The 18,298-nt window shown below is 45.2% G+C and overlaps 3 protein-coding genes across 3 annotated transcripts; 2 read left to right on the forward strand and 1 right to left on the reverse strand.

Annotated features, from left to right (window-relative positions):
• The first annotated feature begins 1,342 nt into the window (after positions 1-1,342).
• hax1 (HCLS1 associated protein X-1) lies at positions 1,343-3,969 on the forward strand. The gene is made up of 7 exons (XM_079287527.1): positions 1,343-1,475; positions 1,572-1,822; positions 1,917-2,140; positions 2,251-2,311; positions 2,398-2,531; positions 2,803-2,923; positions 3,030-3,969. Exons 1-7 carry the CDS (start codon positions 1,411-1,413, stop codon positions 3,101-3,103), a joined length of 930 nt encoding a protein of 309 aa, XP_079143653.1. The 5' UTR covers positions 1,343-1,410; the 3' UTR covers positions 3,104-3,969.
• A 1,475-nt stretch (positions 3,970-5,444) lies between these two features.
• Positions 5,445-13,292, forward strand: aqp10b (aquaporin 10b). The gene is made up of 8 exons (XM_079288271.1): positions 5,445-5,460; positions 5,572-5,754; positions 6,488-6,614; positions 6,971-7,108; positions 7,558-7,676; positions 7,889-8,106; positions 8,597-8,791; positions 13,218-13,292. Exons 1-7 carry the CDS (start codon positions 5,449-5,451, stop codon positions 8,787-8,789), a joined length of 990 nt encoding a protein of 329 aa, XP_079144397.1. The 5' UTR covers positions 5,445-5,448; the 3' UTR covers positions 8,790-8,791; positions 13,218-13,292.
• On the reverse strand, positions 9,083-18,132 carry znf687b (zinc finger protein 687b). The gene is made up of 10 exons (XM_079288270.1): positions 18,099-18,132; positions 15,075-17,395; positions 14,040-14,302; positions 13,770-13,954; positions 13,202-13,378; positions 12,911-13,073; positions 12,194-12,541; positions 11,820-11,920; positions 11,232-11,319; positions 9,083-10,907 (listed from the first exon to the last, which is right to left on the reverse strand). The coding sequence occupies exons 2-10, from the start codon at positions 17,380-17,382 to the stop codon at positions 10,296-10,298; spliced, it is 4,245 nt and encodes a 1,414-aa protein (XP_079144396.1). The 5' UTR covers positions 17,383-17,395; positions 18,099-18,132; the 3' UTR covers positions 9,083-10,295.
• Positions 18,133-18,298: the final 166 nt, after the last annotated feature.

Here is an 18,298-nt window from a genome sequence, read left to right on the forward strand (position 1 = left end):
CTTGTTACCTTTTTGTTTCATTATTTTTTATTTTGTAAAAATAAACAAGACATTTTCATCATTTTGGATGTGAATGTCTTGTTAGAAACTATTTGTTTCTCCTGTGCCTTGGCCTTAATTCATCTGACAGTTTGAAACGTTAAAGTCACTGATACTTGATATCAGGGGAACAATGAATTGACAAATGCAGTAAGAAGCAGTTCATCCAGTGAAACCATCCGACTCAGAGGCTGGACGGTTGGTGTCTGTTGGAGGACCGAGTTATCCAACAAACTCCAGGGGATCAGCACTGCACTTCTCCAGGCAAGACTTGGATGTCTTTTGCATCGATATAACCTGTTCTACAGTGCGATTGTCAACAAACTGTCGGAACAGGTTGGTCTCTAGCTAAATATCTAGGATGCCACCTAAATTCAACGTAATCTTGCCGCCATTTAAATTTCCTTAAAATTGTTTTAGTTGGTCATGTCAACATACAGCCATGCCGCTGGTCCTTACAGGATATTACATACATGTCCTGTTTTCCTGAGGTGTTGTAGCTTGTCAAGTGAAACTCAGTGGTAAGTTTTGTCAAGTAGATATACTGTACTTAAGTATTTCTGTTTTGTACTTCTTCACATTTCAGATGGGGACATTTTATTTTGTTTACTTTTTTAAAATCTAGTAGCCTACATTTACTTAACAGGCTCGTCACGTGTCAGCTCATTTCTTTAGAAAAATTACTTACAGAAAATCTGTTTATAAAGTCTAAATGATAATTGTCCCGTCACGTCATTTATTTCCCAACTATCTCACGATATAGACTTCGCACTTTACAAAGAGGATGAACTCCTGTTACCCGGGTGACTGACTGGCGCCATAATGCGCGTTTGAAGTTTTCTCACTTTTGCATATTTATACTGCAGAAATACCCACATGTTGCAAGTGAAAATGTTACATTTTTTGCAAATGAGTCATCGGCAAAATGTATTTTGTCAGCAGAATCGCCTCTGCCATAATGCCTTCATTTTATTACTACTGATGCATTAACATGTAACATTGGCAGCCTTTTAATACAAGTTAGCTAATTAAGATGGGTAGCAATCAATAACATCGGATATATTTTTTCAATTACAATTTGAGTCGTTTATATCCTTCAACGTCTTATGTTTGAATCATTACCACTTAAAACACCCGCACACACATCAGCTTTTAAACTCAAATCCTGGCTGATTCTCAGCAAGCGGCAGAGCGCGTGCGGTTATTTCTCCTGCGCATTTCTTCTGATATTTACAGTAACGTAGCGTTACGACTGATTGCGTAATTCTGAAGGATCTGGAACACTTTACGGCACTATTGACAACGGAAGCTTACGCCAGTGGGTGTCTGTTTTTTAGTTATGAGTTAGTTTGCTACAAAAGCTGTCGCTAAATGAGTGTTTTCGATTTATTTCGCGGGTTCTTCGGAGTACCTGGAGGTCATTATCGTGGCCGAAGGTGAGTTCATGGAGTAAAAGTCGAGTAACGTCACACAGCTGTCACTGAGATAAGCTAACGTTATCAGAGAATGTTGCTAACTCTATAATATTTCAGGGACCCCTTCTTTGATGCTATGACTCATGATGATGATGACGACAACGACGATGATGAAGAAGATGGATTGTCCTATGATGGGGACCAGCAGGACCCTTTTGACAGTGCCTGGAGGTTTGGCTTCAGTGTTGGCCCCGATGGGATGAAGATGCAGGAGCCGCCGCCGGTGTTTGGCCAGGTCCTCAGGGAGATGGAGGAGATCTTCTCCCAGCTGGGCCGCTGGGATGGACAGCCAGAGTCTGGACACTTCGGTATGAAAGCTGAGCCATGATCCAGTCCTTTACCATCTCATGTCTGTTGCAATGGTCACTTGTAAGTTCAGCCTGTGTCTCCCTTTTGTTCTAGATGTTCCCAGTATCATGCCGCCACCACCTCGGGGCCGAGCAGAGAGGGGTGGAGGGGAATCTGGTGAGAACCCCCTGAGAGACTTGATGCTCAAGTCCCCTTACAACAACCCACAAGGACCCCTAGCAGGGCCATCTAGAGGGCCCAGAAGTGATGACCACCCATCTTATGAGTCACCAGACTTTCCCAGCTCACCATTCCATGGCTGGACCCAGTTTTCAAAGGTGCATAAGATATTTTCTTACACATTTTCATAACGGCTTTGTTTCTGTGGCAATATGAAGTGTTTCAGTTTACCGTTGTGTATCGACGTTCTCGTGGTGTCTTTTAATAGTTTAATGATATTTGGAAAAGAGGACCACACAAATCTTCAGAGGAGCGCAAAGAAGACCGGGGTGGGTGATATTTTTAGTCTTTCAGTAAAACAAATGAAGTATATTACTTTGCTCTGTTTTCTCACTGATTTGCCATTCCCATCCAGATCTGGACTCTGCAGTGTCCTCTGGTGGCTTGGATCAGATTCTGACGCCACCTGCTGGTCAGTTACCGAACCAGCCCAGAGCCCGCTCATTCTTCCAATCAGTCATAGTCACCAAGGTGGTGAAACCTGACGGGGTGAGAGAAACGGTTTACCTTGATTTTTAGTATTAATCGTATATATTTATATGCCATCACAACATATTTTCACGTGTTTCGTGCACAGTTCAAATGTCCCACTTCAGCCCAGAGGGTGGTAATACTGCGGGGGTCTGAGTCATGATTCATGTTGGAGGAAAACACCCTAAAAACTATTATTATCACCGTCTATCTTCAGTTATAATCCTCTTTTTTTATCTTACCACTTGGCTGCGAGTTTAATGTTTTTGACTGTTTTGATGTCTGTCAGTCCGTAGAGGAGAGGCGAACGGTTCGAGATGGCCAAGGCCATGAAGAGACCACGGTGACCCGCTCAGGAGGTTCTGGTAGCCTGGAGGGACCCAACCATCCAACTGGACCGGTCACATCAGGTCAGTCTCTACCTAATAGGTGTTGTTAATGAATTAATTGTTCAGGTGGTCAGAGTATTTTGCCTTAGCTACATCTAGCGCTAATGCATTCTTGTTTATATTTCAGGTGGTCAAAATCCATTTTCGGACATGCGGGGTGATGACTCCCTATTCTTCAAGTTGTTTGGAGGGTTTAGATAACATGTAGAGTGGAGTATAGCTTTGGTGCCCTGAAAACACATCAGTCAATGAGTGATTTCCCCAAAGCTGTGAGTTTGCATATGTATAGTTTATATCTACATATGGACGGAACACTTCCATGACCGTCAGTTGCCAAAGTCAGCGTGTTTGATGGATTAGGATCTCTGGCCTGTATACGGTCGCACTGTGGGGTTCCAACTCGCGTAGACTAGAAGCTGCCAATCCTGACGACTAGGTCAAACTCAAAATTACATATTTTTTGGCGGGAATTGTCCTGTAAGAATAAGCGTGTGTGTGTGTGTGTGTGTGTGTGTGTGATATGTCAAATTAAAAAAAGTTTAATATATTTACACAGTTATTTGCCTGTTTTAGGTTGAGGCAAACCACTTTAAAATAGCACTAACTTGGAAACGAGCTCTGCTCTGATTGGGTGAACCTCAGAGTAGATTGACTCACGATCACCTGAGTGAATGTGTTCGTGTCTGTTTATTTCTAGTTCTGCTTTGAGATGGTGATTTCATGACACTTGATAAAATTCTCTGTTCGATCGAAACGAACTGGAGGGAATTTCCAACATCACAACAACATTGACAGTGAATGCAGCTCGTTCTGTTCTTGTGTTTTGACTGCTGCCTTGTTTCTGCCAAGTCTATAACCGCCTTTATCCCTCTAAATTGGCATCAGGCCTCCTCGGGGTCCTTATCAGTTTACACTGCTTCTCTTTCTCAATCCTTCTGAAAAATGTCCATTACAGAAAAGGCCATTTTATTCATGAATATGTCAGTGTAACCGCTCTCAGGTTTGTGGTTTCCATGTGCTTCAGATACAGAAAGAATGTTGATTTGTTTTCAAATAAAATGCAAAAAATAAAATCTCTTTCATGTGTGAGATATCAAAAGGTTTCATCGCTCTTCTCATGTTCTGGTGAATCTTCCTTGGTGAGGGGAGTCCAGATCGTGGGAGTTTTCCTTTGAAGAAGGGCACTTCACTCAACTTCAGAAGGAACTCTTCTTGTGAACCATTTTCATAAACATTCAGGAATTCTACGGTGTGGTGCTCACTCTGGTATCCTCCCTCAGCTACTAACACAGTTGTGTTCCTGTGTGATTTAAAGTCATCAGTTCCCATTAACATAGTATTACATGTGTACAGGTTAAGAAAAGTTGAGTTTAAACTCCTCTTCTGTTACTTTACTTTACAGATCTTCATCATGGTGTCTCTGATGTCGTTGTGTACTGCATCTAGGTTTTACTATGGTAACAGAGTCCTGACCGGTAATCGGGTGGAATCAGGTGCCTATAATTGTCTCACTCACCTAATCAGTTTAGTAGAAAACGCCTTTAAGAGAGAACACATGAACATTTAAACACAGTGCCTGGTTTTTAAGCCTTGAATGTGCAAACAGAAGAGAAAATGAACAGAAGAGTTTGTCTTGCATGCAGAGACATTCCAATGTTGTCAGTTTCCCCCCTTAATTTGACATGGATGTTTTATCTCTGTTACATTGCAGCCACTCGTATTTCTCCATGAGCCTGTCTGTTGATTTAAGTACAATTGATCAATTGATGCAGAAAGTGCATTCCATTCATGCAGGGTGCACGTAGTGTGTAGTATAATCATGCCCTTTGTAGTCATTTGTTTAGTTTCCTCTTCATTCACATACTCTCTTCTTTTTTCTTATAGAAGGGAGATTATCTTCACAGGAAACCTCGGGACAAACCTATCTTAGAGGCTGGACCATAAAATACAGATTAAATATCTTATGCGAGTTGTGACTATATTCTGCTTCACTTTGTTTATGATCTGCAAACAAGTGTCACTATACTGTAATTAGTGTGATCTCTCGACCTACATGTTATGTTGTTGCAGTGATTTACTCTACTTTTGGCACCCGTTGCTAAATCCAACAAAAACGTATATATATGAATTGATAAACGGTATTATCTCCGTCAATGATCTCTGTCATGACCATTAGAGCAACGATTATTCTTATCAGAGATTATAGTGATTACTTTACGAGCACATGGTGCAAGCCAATATCTTTATTGTTCTGTGGTAATTAGTACAGATGCAATATGGCACTAAAACAAGTTGTTACACGTAAATCAAAATTCAGAATAAATGTATTCATTTATTTATAGGAAGCATGTGTCTCGTTTTAGATGAAGAATGCGGAGCTGTACTGTGGCATAAACGGTCAGAGAAGAAGAAATATAACGACCAATCTAACGAGAAGAACAATCGGAGCCAACTGTCAGGTGAGCCAGAGTCAGGCCTGTTGGCAGGAGTCCAGTTCTGCGCAGTCAAGTACTTTCAATCATGTCTGCTGTGATTTAGGTCTGAAGATGTTCTCCAAGGTCAGCTACTCTCCTCCCCTGCGTGCACGCACACCACCGCCTCAGCCGTGCCATAAAGTATGTGACGTAGCCTTCAGCCCCCGCCTGAAAGGGCAAACTCTGCTCGCTCAGGCAGGCTGTGCAGTGCTGTGCGGGTCACATCCACCTGACGGGGTCCCGGCTCTGAAAGCTCACCTGTGGCCGGACGGTGCAGGGAAACATTCTGGGATGGAGAGGCTGCTGAGGAAATGTCAGATCACAAACCAACTGGTCAGGGAGTGCATGGCTGAATGCCTCGGAGTGTATGTCCTGATTGTGAGTATTATTTTGTGGATCTAAACTTCAGTTCATTGCATGAGACACTTTGGTGCAGGTAAGAGAGATGAATTACATGCGTATCACCTTTTGCATTTAATTGAATGAGCTGTAATCTAGAGAAAACAATGAATCTCTTCTCCACCAGTTCGTCCAAATTCTCACCTGGTCAGCAAACTCAACATCAAGTATTTAATATAGTTTCCTAAAACAATAACATGCCTACTCGCTTGTTTTGAAACAGATAATGAATCCACACAATGGATAACTGAGGACTTTGGCCTGAAAGAGAGACAGACAGATGGAAAGAGAGAGCGAGAGAGAGTGGGAGAGGATGGGGGAGGATAAAGAGCAAGGGTGGTGCCATCAGTGATTTGGAATGAAGCGGTGATGTTTGTTCGTCTCTGCTGGCTGCGTTTCTGTGGTGTTGTTGATTCTAAACTGTCTCACCTGTCTGGAGCAATGAGCGTTTTACAACACAAATCATAAAGCAGGTTCCTTGGCAGTGAAGTTCATAAAACAGGAGATTACACCAAAGGAAACGATGTGTGTTCGCTAATCTGGGCCAGACCTTTCTGAACTTCAGTGTGAATTCTTAGTATCTAAATCCAAGTTGCATCACTGTAAAGTCATGCAGATTGTTATTATTTGTTTGTTTTTTTGTGCTCTGTCTGTTTTTGCACTCTGGTTGATATATTCCTGTAATGCAGCTCTTCGTTTCATGTAATTGCAGCTCTTTGGATGCGGCGCCGTTGCCCAGGTGACCACAACTGAAGATAAGAAGGGGCAGTACCTGTCAATCAATCTGGGTTTTGCTCTGGGAGTAACATTTGGGATCTTTGTGTCTCGTGGAGTCTCAGGTAAGGGCCCGTATGAAGATTATGCTTCACGTTTTAAAAAAGCATGTCCTCCCCTGGTTGAGCTGAAGACTAAGACTCCCAAAAGATTCCGACTATCATGCCTTCAGCTGTAAGAATAATGCCAAACCCTCCTCCTCCTCTGCCTCGAATAATGTTTCTACAGTCACTAAACGTGTGCACAGCAACAGAAATGCCAGTAAATAATAATATCACCTTTTATTCATTCTGCAGGTCAAAACATCTTGATGGTTGATTACATTTGCATGCAAATAAATTCTAGTTGTCACTTTCAGGAGGCACAGATCTGTTTTGAATTATGAAACGTTTATTTCTTCTGGATTATTTTCAACCATGAGGTGCCCATCTGAACCCTGCTGTATCTCTGAGCTTGTGCGCTTTGGGCAGACATCCCTGGATGAAGCTGCCTTTCTACGTCTTCTTCCAAGTGCTCGGCGCCTTTCTGGCTGCAGCCACCGTTGGCCTGCAGTACTACGGTGAGTTTCAACAGTGATGACTGCCATCACAATCACATTGTATCTGACGAGACAAACATTACAATAGAAGTAAAATGCATGTTGTATAGGGGTAAAAAAAAAAATTAGATTGTCAAAAAATCTCATAAAAAGACCAAAACCAACAGTGCATTGTTCCATCTGTCAATACTTTGTGGCATTCAGCCCCAAACTTATTCAATGCTACTTGGAAAAACTGGTCACAATTATAGTTTAATCATTAAAACAGTTTCCCAAAACAGCTGGGCTCTGTAGTCTTTAGCAAATATTACTACAGAGTGAATGGTATATTTGTTGGACTATTTTCATCCGTGGATTATGACACATTTGATGCTCCAGTTGATGGTTCTGGCAGTAGGACGTTTAGTATGAATTAAAGCGTGCTGATGGTCCATGTTTTTGCATGCATGATGATCATGAGGTGTCTGCAGATGCCATCCAGGCGTACAGCAGAGGTGAGCTGACAACAACGGGTCCCACTGCCACAGCAGGCATATTTGCCACCTACCCAGCTGACTACCTCAGTGTGTGGGGAGGAGTCGTGGACCAGGTCAGACATCGCCACTCCCACTTACAATCATCACCGTGAATTAAGACGTTCAAATCTTTCGAACATGTCCAGCAAAATCAACAAATAGAACCATCTGGTTTGAGAATCCTGACTTTCGTACCACTTTGCACACCTGTAGTTCAGTTCCAGTGTGTGAATGCGTTTCCTGTTATTTATTGAATCAGTCTTTCTGCTCCTCGCACGTCCTGCAGGTGATTGGCACGGCTGCACTGCTGCTGTGTGTCCTGGCTCTTGGAGACCGGGGGAACAGCTCCGTCCCCGATGCTCTTCAGCCCGTACTGGTGGGAGCAGCAGTGCTGGTTATTGGCATCTCGATGGGCTCCAACAGCGGCTACGCCCTCAACCCCGCCAGGGATTTTGGACCTCGACTGTTCACGTGTATCGCTGGCTGGGGAGTGGATGTTTTCAAGTTAGTAGTTTGAGTCTGGACATTCACATGCGCTTTGGTTTATGAATTTAACCCTTAGAAACACAAATAGACCCGTTTTAGTTTTTTTTCGATGGAGGGGGACAGGGGATCTCACAACAGGTCAACAGTATATGCCACATATGAGAAATATTTATAGAATAGGTGGAAATAACACATTTATACTGAATGTAAATAACTGTATGTGAAGTGGGTTTGTCTGTAAGGGGATTCTCACCCATAAAACCCATTTTATATTCAGATATCTTCAAGTGAGATGTTAAGGGACCCCTGTGTAAACATCCATTCCAGCTTTCCCCTCTTCCAAATTTGTAGCGTTTTAGCCCGGTTCCCATCAATCTAGCATGACATGGCTGGTATTGATGCATGCCTTAGGTTGCATGCTTTAAAACTGAGCACGCTACTGCCTCTTAAGGATATTAATGTCGGGTGGGATCACTGGAAAGTCTTGATTGTGTGTAACCCTTTACAGGGCTGGAGATGGTTGGTGGTGGGTGCCCATAGTGGCTCCCTGTGTCGGGGCGCTGCTGGGAACTCTGATCTACGAGCTGATGATTGAAGTCCACCATCCTCTCAGTCCATCGGAGTTACAGACCTCATGTCAGGAGCCCACTGAGGGCAAGACGGGGCTGGAGCTGGAGGGAGTCTGTGAGAAACCCACTTAGTGGTAAATGAAGCTGTGTCAAAGAAGAACAACTGTCACATATACAGTAAATGCTACTTTTTGGTGATAACCATTGTCTGCGTAAATGTTTGTTACTGATTCACTGGAACAGGTAGATTTGGTTCCGACAATAAGCAGTTGAGGTGAATGCAATAATATGAACAGGGAAGTCGAAACAATCCCGTAAACACTGCTGTGAATGCAAACCCTCCACTCTGCAGATGAACTGGCTGCGTGAGTCAATCTTCTCTTTTACGCATTTATTTCAAAAACAGCACAAAAGTGTATGGCATTTCAGCAAGCAGACCACAACCATGGAAAAGAAAATGACATGTAATTTCCACTATTGAGCTATATAAATATGATATGACATATAAAAGATACAAACAAAACAAATAAAATCCACTTTCAGGCCTCCGTCACGTGACCATGAAGGCTGTTTTTGAAACATACAAAAGAAATGTGAGTACAGCAAGCACTGAATCTGTAGATTAAAAAAAAAAGAATCGTCTCAACGAGATCAACGTTTGTATTCATACACATTAAGACAACACAACCCCCATGTATCTCCCTCTGCTTTGTAATTACAATGTAGAGCTACCTCTGGGAGGGAATTCTTTTAAACTTTAAATTGGAGAAAAAAAAAGCACAAATACGATACGTATTCACATTATCATAGCAAGTTACTAAAACCAGAACGCTTTCTTTTAGTGTAATATGTATTTACATAGCAAAACGTACACACATACTACTGTCAGGAAGCCTGACCTCTCTTCTTCTTCTAGCTTAACGATTAACAACATCACACATTGTTCACACTACTCAGGTTACCTCCAGTAACCTCGTCTCCAAATAAAAATGCCTTCATGTCCCTGTTGGAGGTAAATCGCACCACGACCGATTTACACAAATACCAACAGCAGTAATGTGTTTCGTATAAATAAATATTATAGCAACATAAAAATCAGTGTTGGATTCTCCAAACACTCCCCGTCATGCTTCAGATGTTTTGAGATCCGTTTTAAAAGCCTCTGGAGCTGTTAAAACCCATCTCACGCCGGAATAATGAACAAATGAGTATAAATACAACAAACAATAGGTTAAGGTACAAAAATATCGGCACTACTGTGAGGTGTACGTATTTAAGTGTGTTACGTGGAAAAACAAACAGGTGGCTACAGTCAGTGCAGAGTGATTGAGATGGAAGGACGAGACGTATCAAACACAGTATGGCTGATGTATAAATGCTTCACTCAGAGGGCTGTTTGAGAGTCTTTCCATCACAGGTGTGTTCAGTTAAGTGACCAGTAACGTGATCAAACATGCAGTTACAATCGCACAGAAGAGGTGCCGTAGATTAGAGTAAAACTGTTTATGGTGGCTAAAAAAAAACTGCACAGGAAGTTTCATCTCAGGATCAACATTCATATTCTACAGCCTCTCTCCCTCCGTCATGACCACTCGTTGGAGATGATCCGTCAGTCTCAGAAGACCCCGCCCCTCCTCTCTACTGGGGCTTGTCAGTCTTGTGTGCGGTGAGGAAGGCCATGCCGTGGGTCCTGAAGTGGGTGTTGAGGTCCGAGGCCTTGTCGAAACGCCGGCCGCACACCTTGCAGATCAGATTCCCATCTCCGTCCTCGCCCTGCGCCTGAGGGGAGCCGCCGGGTGAGCAGTCGGGAGAGCCGTGGGCACGCGGGGTGCCGCGGTCCGCGTCGCCGTGGGTGTCCCGCACACGGTGAGTGATGAAGCGGTGCCTGCTGAGCGAGCCGGCTGACGCGAAGCAGACGCCGCACTGCAGGCACTGGAAGGAGGCGGTGTCGGCCCGATGCTGGGGGATGTGGCGCTGGAACTCCGCCCCGTCCTCGGTGGAGAAGCCGCAGGGGACGCAACGGAAAATGTTGTCTTCCTCCTCCAGCTCGTTGGGTGCCAACGATGTTGACGCCCTGGTTCTCTTTGCAGGACCTGGAGGACCTGCAGGACCCTCCTCGCCGTCCTCGGGGGCGTTTTCTTCCTCGTCTCCTGCCTTGCCTCCAGGAGGTCCGCCCTCACCATCCTGTTCTGAGGAGCTGCCTGGTCCTTCTCCCCCTGTGGCTGCTCGCTTCCTGGTCATGGGTCTTTCCTGAGGACCCAAAAAAGTAGCGAGAGACTAAACGTTTGCTTTATTGATGCACACGGCAAGAAAAAAAGTGCAGCAGAATTTCCCAATTTCATCAGGAAAATACTTTCAAACTAACATTTCCATACCTAACTGTATATACTACTGTACATACAGATTATCATAATGTACTATTTCTGTGGTTAGAATACAAAAAATCGAACAGACTTTGTAATAAGTAAATTATGCAATACCGGTATGTGTGTTGCAGTAAGGAATTGGGACAGTTTATCAGACATGAGCATATTTCAGTCCTGAAACAGAAAGAACTGCACCGTGTTGTCTCACCTGTCCATCTGTGGTCCTGTGATGGAGCCGAATATGCTTGTCCAGTAAGAACAGACTACCAAAGGTGCGTTTGCCTTCTGTGCAATATCTGAAAAATAATTACGCTGGTTAAATCACATAAAAAAAGAAAGTTGATATTAAATTGTCAATGTTTTGAGTGTTTTAAAATTCTAATTACAATATTATGGCCAATAGTGAGAAGGAAAACAACAAAAAATATAACTTGCACACTCTTGACACAGATCCTTTCAATTTGTTTCATTGTTTAAGAATTGAGACCAAGAGACACACCGAGGTATTTTGCAGTGTAAAATGAACTTCTCAGTACTCTCTGGTGGACATTTCTGAATAAATTCAAACCTAGTTTTCTATTTGATACTTATCAGCCAACATATACATGACACCAATATAACGGCAATATGCTAATAATATAGCCCGCCCACCAGTCTAGCTCTGCGATCAACCAGTGAATTTCTCTTCTAGCAAAACATTGAAAATGACGAAACATTTAAAATCACAGCCGTGGGTCAGTTCGTGTCCGCACAAGCTCTTCCACAAATATTTGATGAAAGCTTTTAAGTAACTCACTGGCAATGGAAGACTCTCTTGTTGCCCTCATGAATGACGCGCTCGTGGCGTCTCAGGCTGGAAGAAGTGCTGAACGTGCCGCCACAAATACGACAAGGAAACTTTGACAGCACACAGACAAACGCACACACAGACACAGAGAGGGAGATAAGATAAAGAAAGGTAATGAGTGTCAGTTAAATGTGCTCCAGTGCAGACAGGAAATGAACAGCCTCCCTCAGCATGGGTGCTTCTTTGCCTGCTTTACCCTCGAGGATTGGATGTAATTTACCAAGCACGAAGTTCAATGAGCTAGTTAACCTGTTCAAAGTGACTGCAATCACTGGCTTCAATGCAATCAGGTTTAAGTAAATGATGGAGGTGGTATGCTACACCTTGCCGTGCTCTGTCTTCACGTGACTCAGATAGTCGTCGTTGTCAGTGAAGGTGGACTGACACTGCGGGCAGGTCCACTCAGTCTGGGCGGGGGGTTGACTGCTGCCGCCCGCGGCGGTCGAGTTACCCCCCGGAGCTTCGTAGTCGTCGTCCTCATCGTCTTCGTCGTCCTCATCGTCTTCCTCCTCCTGTTCCCGCCCCCAGTCCTCTCCGTCGGAGTTGTCGGGTTTTCCAGAGGACTTTGATTTGGGGCCAGAGGGGCCGGATGCGTTGGTCGGGGCCGAGGCCGGGTTGGAGGCATCGGGCTGAGACTCCGTCGGTTTGGCTGACGGTCCTCTGTGAGCCGTCTGAGAGGTGAGGACAGCGACGTGTGAGAGAAGAGAGAGGCATACGGAGAATATGAAATGAATTGTTTTACTTTTGAAAAATGCAAGTAACTCAAACTGGCACACAAGACTATCTGACTTACAAAAAAAAGTACTATTCTTGGTATAGATTAGAACTTAGGACAAAGCAACCGGGGAGGAACTTTGCTAAAGCCAATCCAAGGATTGCCGTGTGCCTTTGTTGACACCACATTCACTGTAGAAAGCAATGAATTGGCAACACACAAAGGTAGAAGGATAATTCATGATTTTCAGTGGCATTATACGATACTTATTCAACTTAGTGTCTTAAATTTGTACTCATTCACTCTACTCTGAACATATACACACCTTAATATGCTCCATCATTGATCCTTTCTGGGCGTAGAGCTTGGTACAGTCGGGACACTTGAACACGTGCACTTTTTGCTTGGCTAAATGAGTGTCAAAGTGCATGTACAGCAGGGGTTTTTGGGTAAAAACCGTATCACACATCACACACTTGTAGATCATTCTGCAAAAGGACAAAAATACAGATATTTTAGGGATCTATTTACAAATTTATGGGCATCATTTTCAAACATCCTCGAAAGATATTTCTCCCACGAGAAAGATGTATCTCCGTTGAAGTAAGTTACGTACTTGGCCTGTCCTCCAGTGAGTGTTGGGTGCTGGGTGCTGATGTGGCTCTGGGCGCTGGGGGAAGACTTGAAGGCCATGGGGCAGCTGGGGCACTTGTGGAAGACCTCACAGTGAGCGGTCTGAATGTGGGACTTGATGGAGTTCAACCCTCCGAACACGACCTGGCAGCTCGAGCACCTGGACAAGATCATGGTACACAGTACGTCTTATTATGGCTCTAGCACAGAACCATTTCCTAATCCGTCTCGGATGTGTACACCCTAAAACATCCACTACAGACAACACCTGAAATTACATTGGTAGATAGGTTTTGTGCGTATTTGTCCTCAGTACCCAATAAAAGTAATTTGCAAACTCCCATATTTTATCAGGCCTATAACAGCAGTTGTATAATTTGAAGATCTGTGATTCTTTACTTTCCTAAATTAAAAAAAATAAATGAATACTAACCACAGGACAAACTGAAGTTAGTAAAGCACTCAAGCTTGCCCCACGAAGATTTATTATTCTCAAATAATTTCGCCTTTGGTACAGGTCTTAATGATGGTTTTGGGAAATGTCTCCACACCTGTATCCAATGCGCCTGGCGAAGTGCAGACACGCCTCCTCCAGGTGGGTCTGGAAGCTGGCCTGCCGGGCGATCCCCCCACACTCGGGACAGACATGGGGCCCTCTGTGTTTATGGATCCTCTGGTGGGCTGACACGGCACACGAGTTGGGCAGCATCATGGGAGGTGAGCATTGCGTACACGTCTGAAACGGAAGAAAATAAACATCAAACAAGTGATCACCAGCATTTCACAACAGCAGGTATCGGCGGAGTGAAACAAAGACTCACCGAGTTGGGAGTGGCTCTGATCTGCTGGAAGTGGGTGACCAGCTCAGCCTTGCTCAAGAATTGTGATTGGCACTCCGGACATTTGAAGCCGTTGTACTGCAGCCCCTCGGCCTTCTTGCAAGGCAGAGGCATCAGTGCTTGGGGGCCCTGGGGTACGCGGCGGACTGTACGAGGCTGAGCTGTCGCCGGAGACGAGGCCTCCTTCATTGGACTGGAGCTGGTAGAGACGGCGGGGCCCCCGGATGTGGTCGAAGGAGAGGACACTGGAGGAGAGGAGGATGAAGAGGTGAGCAGGCCTGGTCAGCCAAAGGTGGAAATTGGAGGCGACAGATGGGATGCATCTCAATGGAGATGAATTATAAATTAATGAGATGGTTTTTTTAACGTTTAACTTATTGCTGTGGTTCTTTCATGACTCTCTACACTAATAGAAACAAAAGCTATGATGTGGAGCTGAAATGATTCTACAGAAAATGAATGAGCAACAATTGTATTGATTAATTGCTTGCCATTTTTAAACACAAATGGCAAAAAATGATCTGGTTCCATCTCCTGGTTTTTGAATACTTGCCTGTTATATTAGGCCTGTTCTCTTGTCAAATCTATTCTATGATAGTAAATCAAATATATTTTGTTTTTGTGTGGGCGGCCAAAACAAGCAATTTGAAGAAATTGTGATGGATATTTTATAGTCCAAACAATTAATCAAGGAAATAATTGACAGGATGAGCCTTGGCATGATGTAAACTGTTGAATGTTGACCCTGAAAGCATCAAACACACTTTATGCACAACTTATATTGGGGCTGCAACGATGACTTTGTCAATAAACAATTTTTATAGTCAATTGTTTGTCATTCATCTAAATAAAAATCCTCAGAATACTACTCCTTAAATTGAGAATATAATATCTTTGAGTTTTGGACTTCTGGTCAGACAGAACAAGTCATTTTGAGTCACATTGGGCTCTGAGAGATCGTGATCTTCAGACTAAAACCTACATTTAAAATAATCGTGAGCTGCAACTCTTTCTTACCACCAATGGGTGTTATGTCCTGCTGTCCAATCATCTGCTCGACAGTGACGGGCCTCATGACCAGGTGCGAGCACTGCATGACCAGCCCGCGCTCCTTGTGCTCCCTGGCATGCAGCAGCAGGCTGCACTTATTGAAGAAGGCCAGCCTCTTAGCACAGTGGTTGCAGGTCACCTCGATGCGGAGTGACCGTCTGTCGTAGTGTCGAGCCAGGCTGCGCTCCAGGGCGAACGCATCTCCGCACTCCAGGCAGCGGTACCCTGTGGCTGGGAGCGGGAGACCCCACTCGGGTGGCGGGGGTGCCGAGAGGTCGGGCTTGTAGCTCGGTAAGAGGTTCTTACTGTTGAGGATTTTGTTGAAAGCCTCCACCAGGCTCGACTGACTGCGGGAGATCACGGCCCCGGTACTGTTGACAATGGAGGCGGGTTTGTTTTGCTGGAGGGTGCCGCCAATGATGGTGCTGCCACCCCCGTTAGCTGTCTTGCTGGTGGATGTACGTACACTGATCCCACCAGCAGCGACTGAGAACTTGGGAGAGGAGGCCACAGCGGGAGTTGCAGGCAGGGAAGCAGATTTCGTGATGCTGACAGCAGTGGCGGAGACCTTGGCCTTGTCAGATGCAGCCATTTTGTTTTGGACCTTCGTGGCAGCCGCAAGCATCACGCTGCTGGCTGCCAACGTAGACACAGGCAAAGCATTGAGAGCACTTACTTTCTGGGAGGTTGTCGTCATGTGACCTGTGGAAGCGTCAAGTTTTTGGGCCTTGTTTCCTAACACCTTACGTTCCCCAGTTTGAGCTTTGGGGTCCAGACCTTTTCCTGCAGCACCACCTTTAGGAGCTACCCTTGTGACAGTTCTGGTGATTCCGCCTGTGGAGGTTTTAATTGTTTTTATTCTGACTTTGAGGGGTCGGGCTGGAGCTCCAGAAGCAGCAGGTGCAGCAACGCCTGCTTCTCCTCCATCGGCGGACAGAGATTTAAGCTTGCCATCATCGACCTCCATCTTCTCCGCACTTGTTTTCCCATTTTCTCCCTTGTCCGCTTTGCCATCAGCGACCTTCTCTATCCCATTACCCACTTCCATCTCTTCCTCCTCCTCTTTGGGCTCCCGCAGTTCAGTCGGAGGAGGAGTGGAGGCCACCGCAGGGCTGGAGCACCTCTTCGCTGCGGCTTGAGTAGTTGATTTTGGCATCTCTGGTTCAGGACTCTCCGGTGAGTCTCTCTCTTCTATGACATGCTCTGGATGTCTTTCCTCCAGCTGGGGACTCTCTGTTGAGCCTGACTGGGGTGTTGATGAAGTCAGAGATGCCCCTGAAGGAGTGTCCCCAGGTTTAGGGTGACACGCAGTAGAAGATGTGGGCTGCATTGAGACAGAGTCAGACTTGTAACGGCGGCTCAGCTGAGGGCAAGTCGGGGAGTCTGGGCTCTCTTGGATCACCAGTGGACTCCCCAAATCAGGGTCAGAATCATCATCCTCCATCTGTTGGTGCTGAAATCCAGCAGGGCCACCTTTAGGAGCTCCGTTAAAAGGCTGGGATGAGTGCAGCGTATGTGATGATAGGGCCGAGGGTGGAGCGGGAAGCAGAGGCTTGGAAGAGGTAAAGAAAGGCGAGGCTAGTCCGACGGCCCCCCCTGCAGCCAGAGGAGACGACCCAGCTGACAGAGAGGAGGATGAAGGTAATGATGCTTTGACACCATCTGCCCTCTCTTGGCCTGTATCCTGCTGCTGCTGGTGTTGCTGCTGCAGAAGCTGCATCTTCCTGGCCCGGCCCACTGGATCCCCAGACCCCTGTGCCACAAGCGGTTTAAGTCTGTTGAAAATGTTCCCGCCCTGCTTGTGAGACTTGGCTGAACCAGCACCTGGTGCTTCTGAAGACACTTTAGGGGTGTTTATTGACCACGGCGCTCCATTAGACTGGGTCTGGCTGAGGGGGAGGGACGTGGACGCACCAAACCCGTTGTGGTTAAGAGCCTCAGATTCAGCCATTCCTCTACCATCTACCCCTGCAATCACATCGATAGGGTCCTGGTCTGTGTCTCCCTCCTCTCCATCTGCAGTCTCAAGGCAGACTTTATTCTTCACAATCACACTGACAATTGAGTTGTCCGCCTGGGGGTCTGAGGGGCTCGGTGGTCTCAAGGATGACCCAACGCCCACCACGCCATCCGACTTTCCCAGAGATGCACCTGTAGCTTCATGGGGTCCCTCTGCCTCATCTGGGGCAGACTGAATGGCCTCTTTGGCATCTATGTCAGGAATGTCAAATGCTGCCAACAGGTCATCAAAATCTGGGGTCTTCATGTCCCCCATACCGGGATTATTCCTGTAAAAACAAATGAATAGACATAGTAGCAGCAGGCGAAGTCATGAACACAAATCTGTCTGTGTTGTCCATCAACCTCTGCTCTGCCTTGCTAGCATAATAGATTTGCTGCAAAACCTAAACATTCAAAATTACTAAAATCTTCAAAATAGTTATATTTTCGAGGTAAATTCCACTCATAAAATGTCTTGCATGCACTTTCGTTTGACACAAACTTACAAGCTACAGCAGTTTAGCTTGATATCGGGGGACCTGCACTAGCATTTGTATTAGCCAGCTAGCGCGATAGCCACGGCGTTACTGCAACCGAACCCTCCTCTGTTAACAGGTTCAGCACTAATTTGCTATGAATGGGAAACACTGCTTATATGATGATTTTAACGCATGCTAAGCTGTGTAGTAGTGGCCACTTGAGAAACCGTTCAACCGGGCCAGCGCCTCGTTGCAGCTCCTTCGGATATTTTGAGCAAACGATGCTCCTTCCCGGCTGCAGCTGGCTAGCTGGCCGCTGAGCTCCAGCCAAGAAAGAGGGGTCATTTAGCGAACTAGCTAGCGTTCGCCATTAAAAAGCAACTGGAGCGATTTGCTGAGGTATGGTTTGACAGCAATAACAACCCGGTGATCGTAGGGTCGACGATGTCACAAAAGAAGATGGTTGGGATGGGGATTTTCGTTTAATATTTCATGTATTTTGATTGTTTACCTGGATATGCGATTCCCGACTATCCTAGCTCGTTTTCAGCTGAAAATGCAGTGCTTCCCGTCACGTGACCTGCGACATCCTATCAGGCTCAAATAATGCTGGAAAAATGCATGGACGATGCTGCAAACGACACGTATATTTATTTATACTGTTAGTCACATAAAACATTGCTACTTGTCGTTACCAGACAATTTTTTAAA

The sequence above is a fragment of the Melanostigma gelatinosum genome (genome assembly GCF_949748355.1).
Source record: "Melanostigma gelatinosum genome assembly, chromosome: 17".
NCBI lineage: Eukaryota > Metazoa > Chordata > Actinopteri > Perciformes > Zoarcidae > Melanostigma > Melanostigma gelatinosum.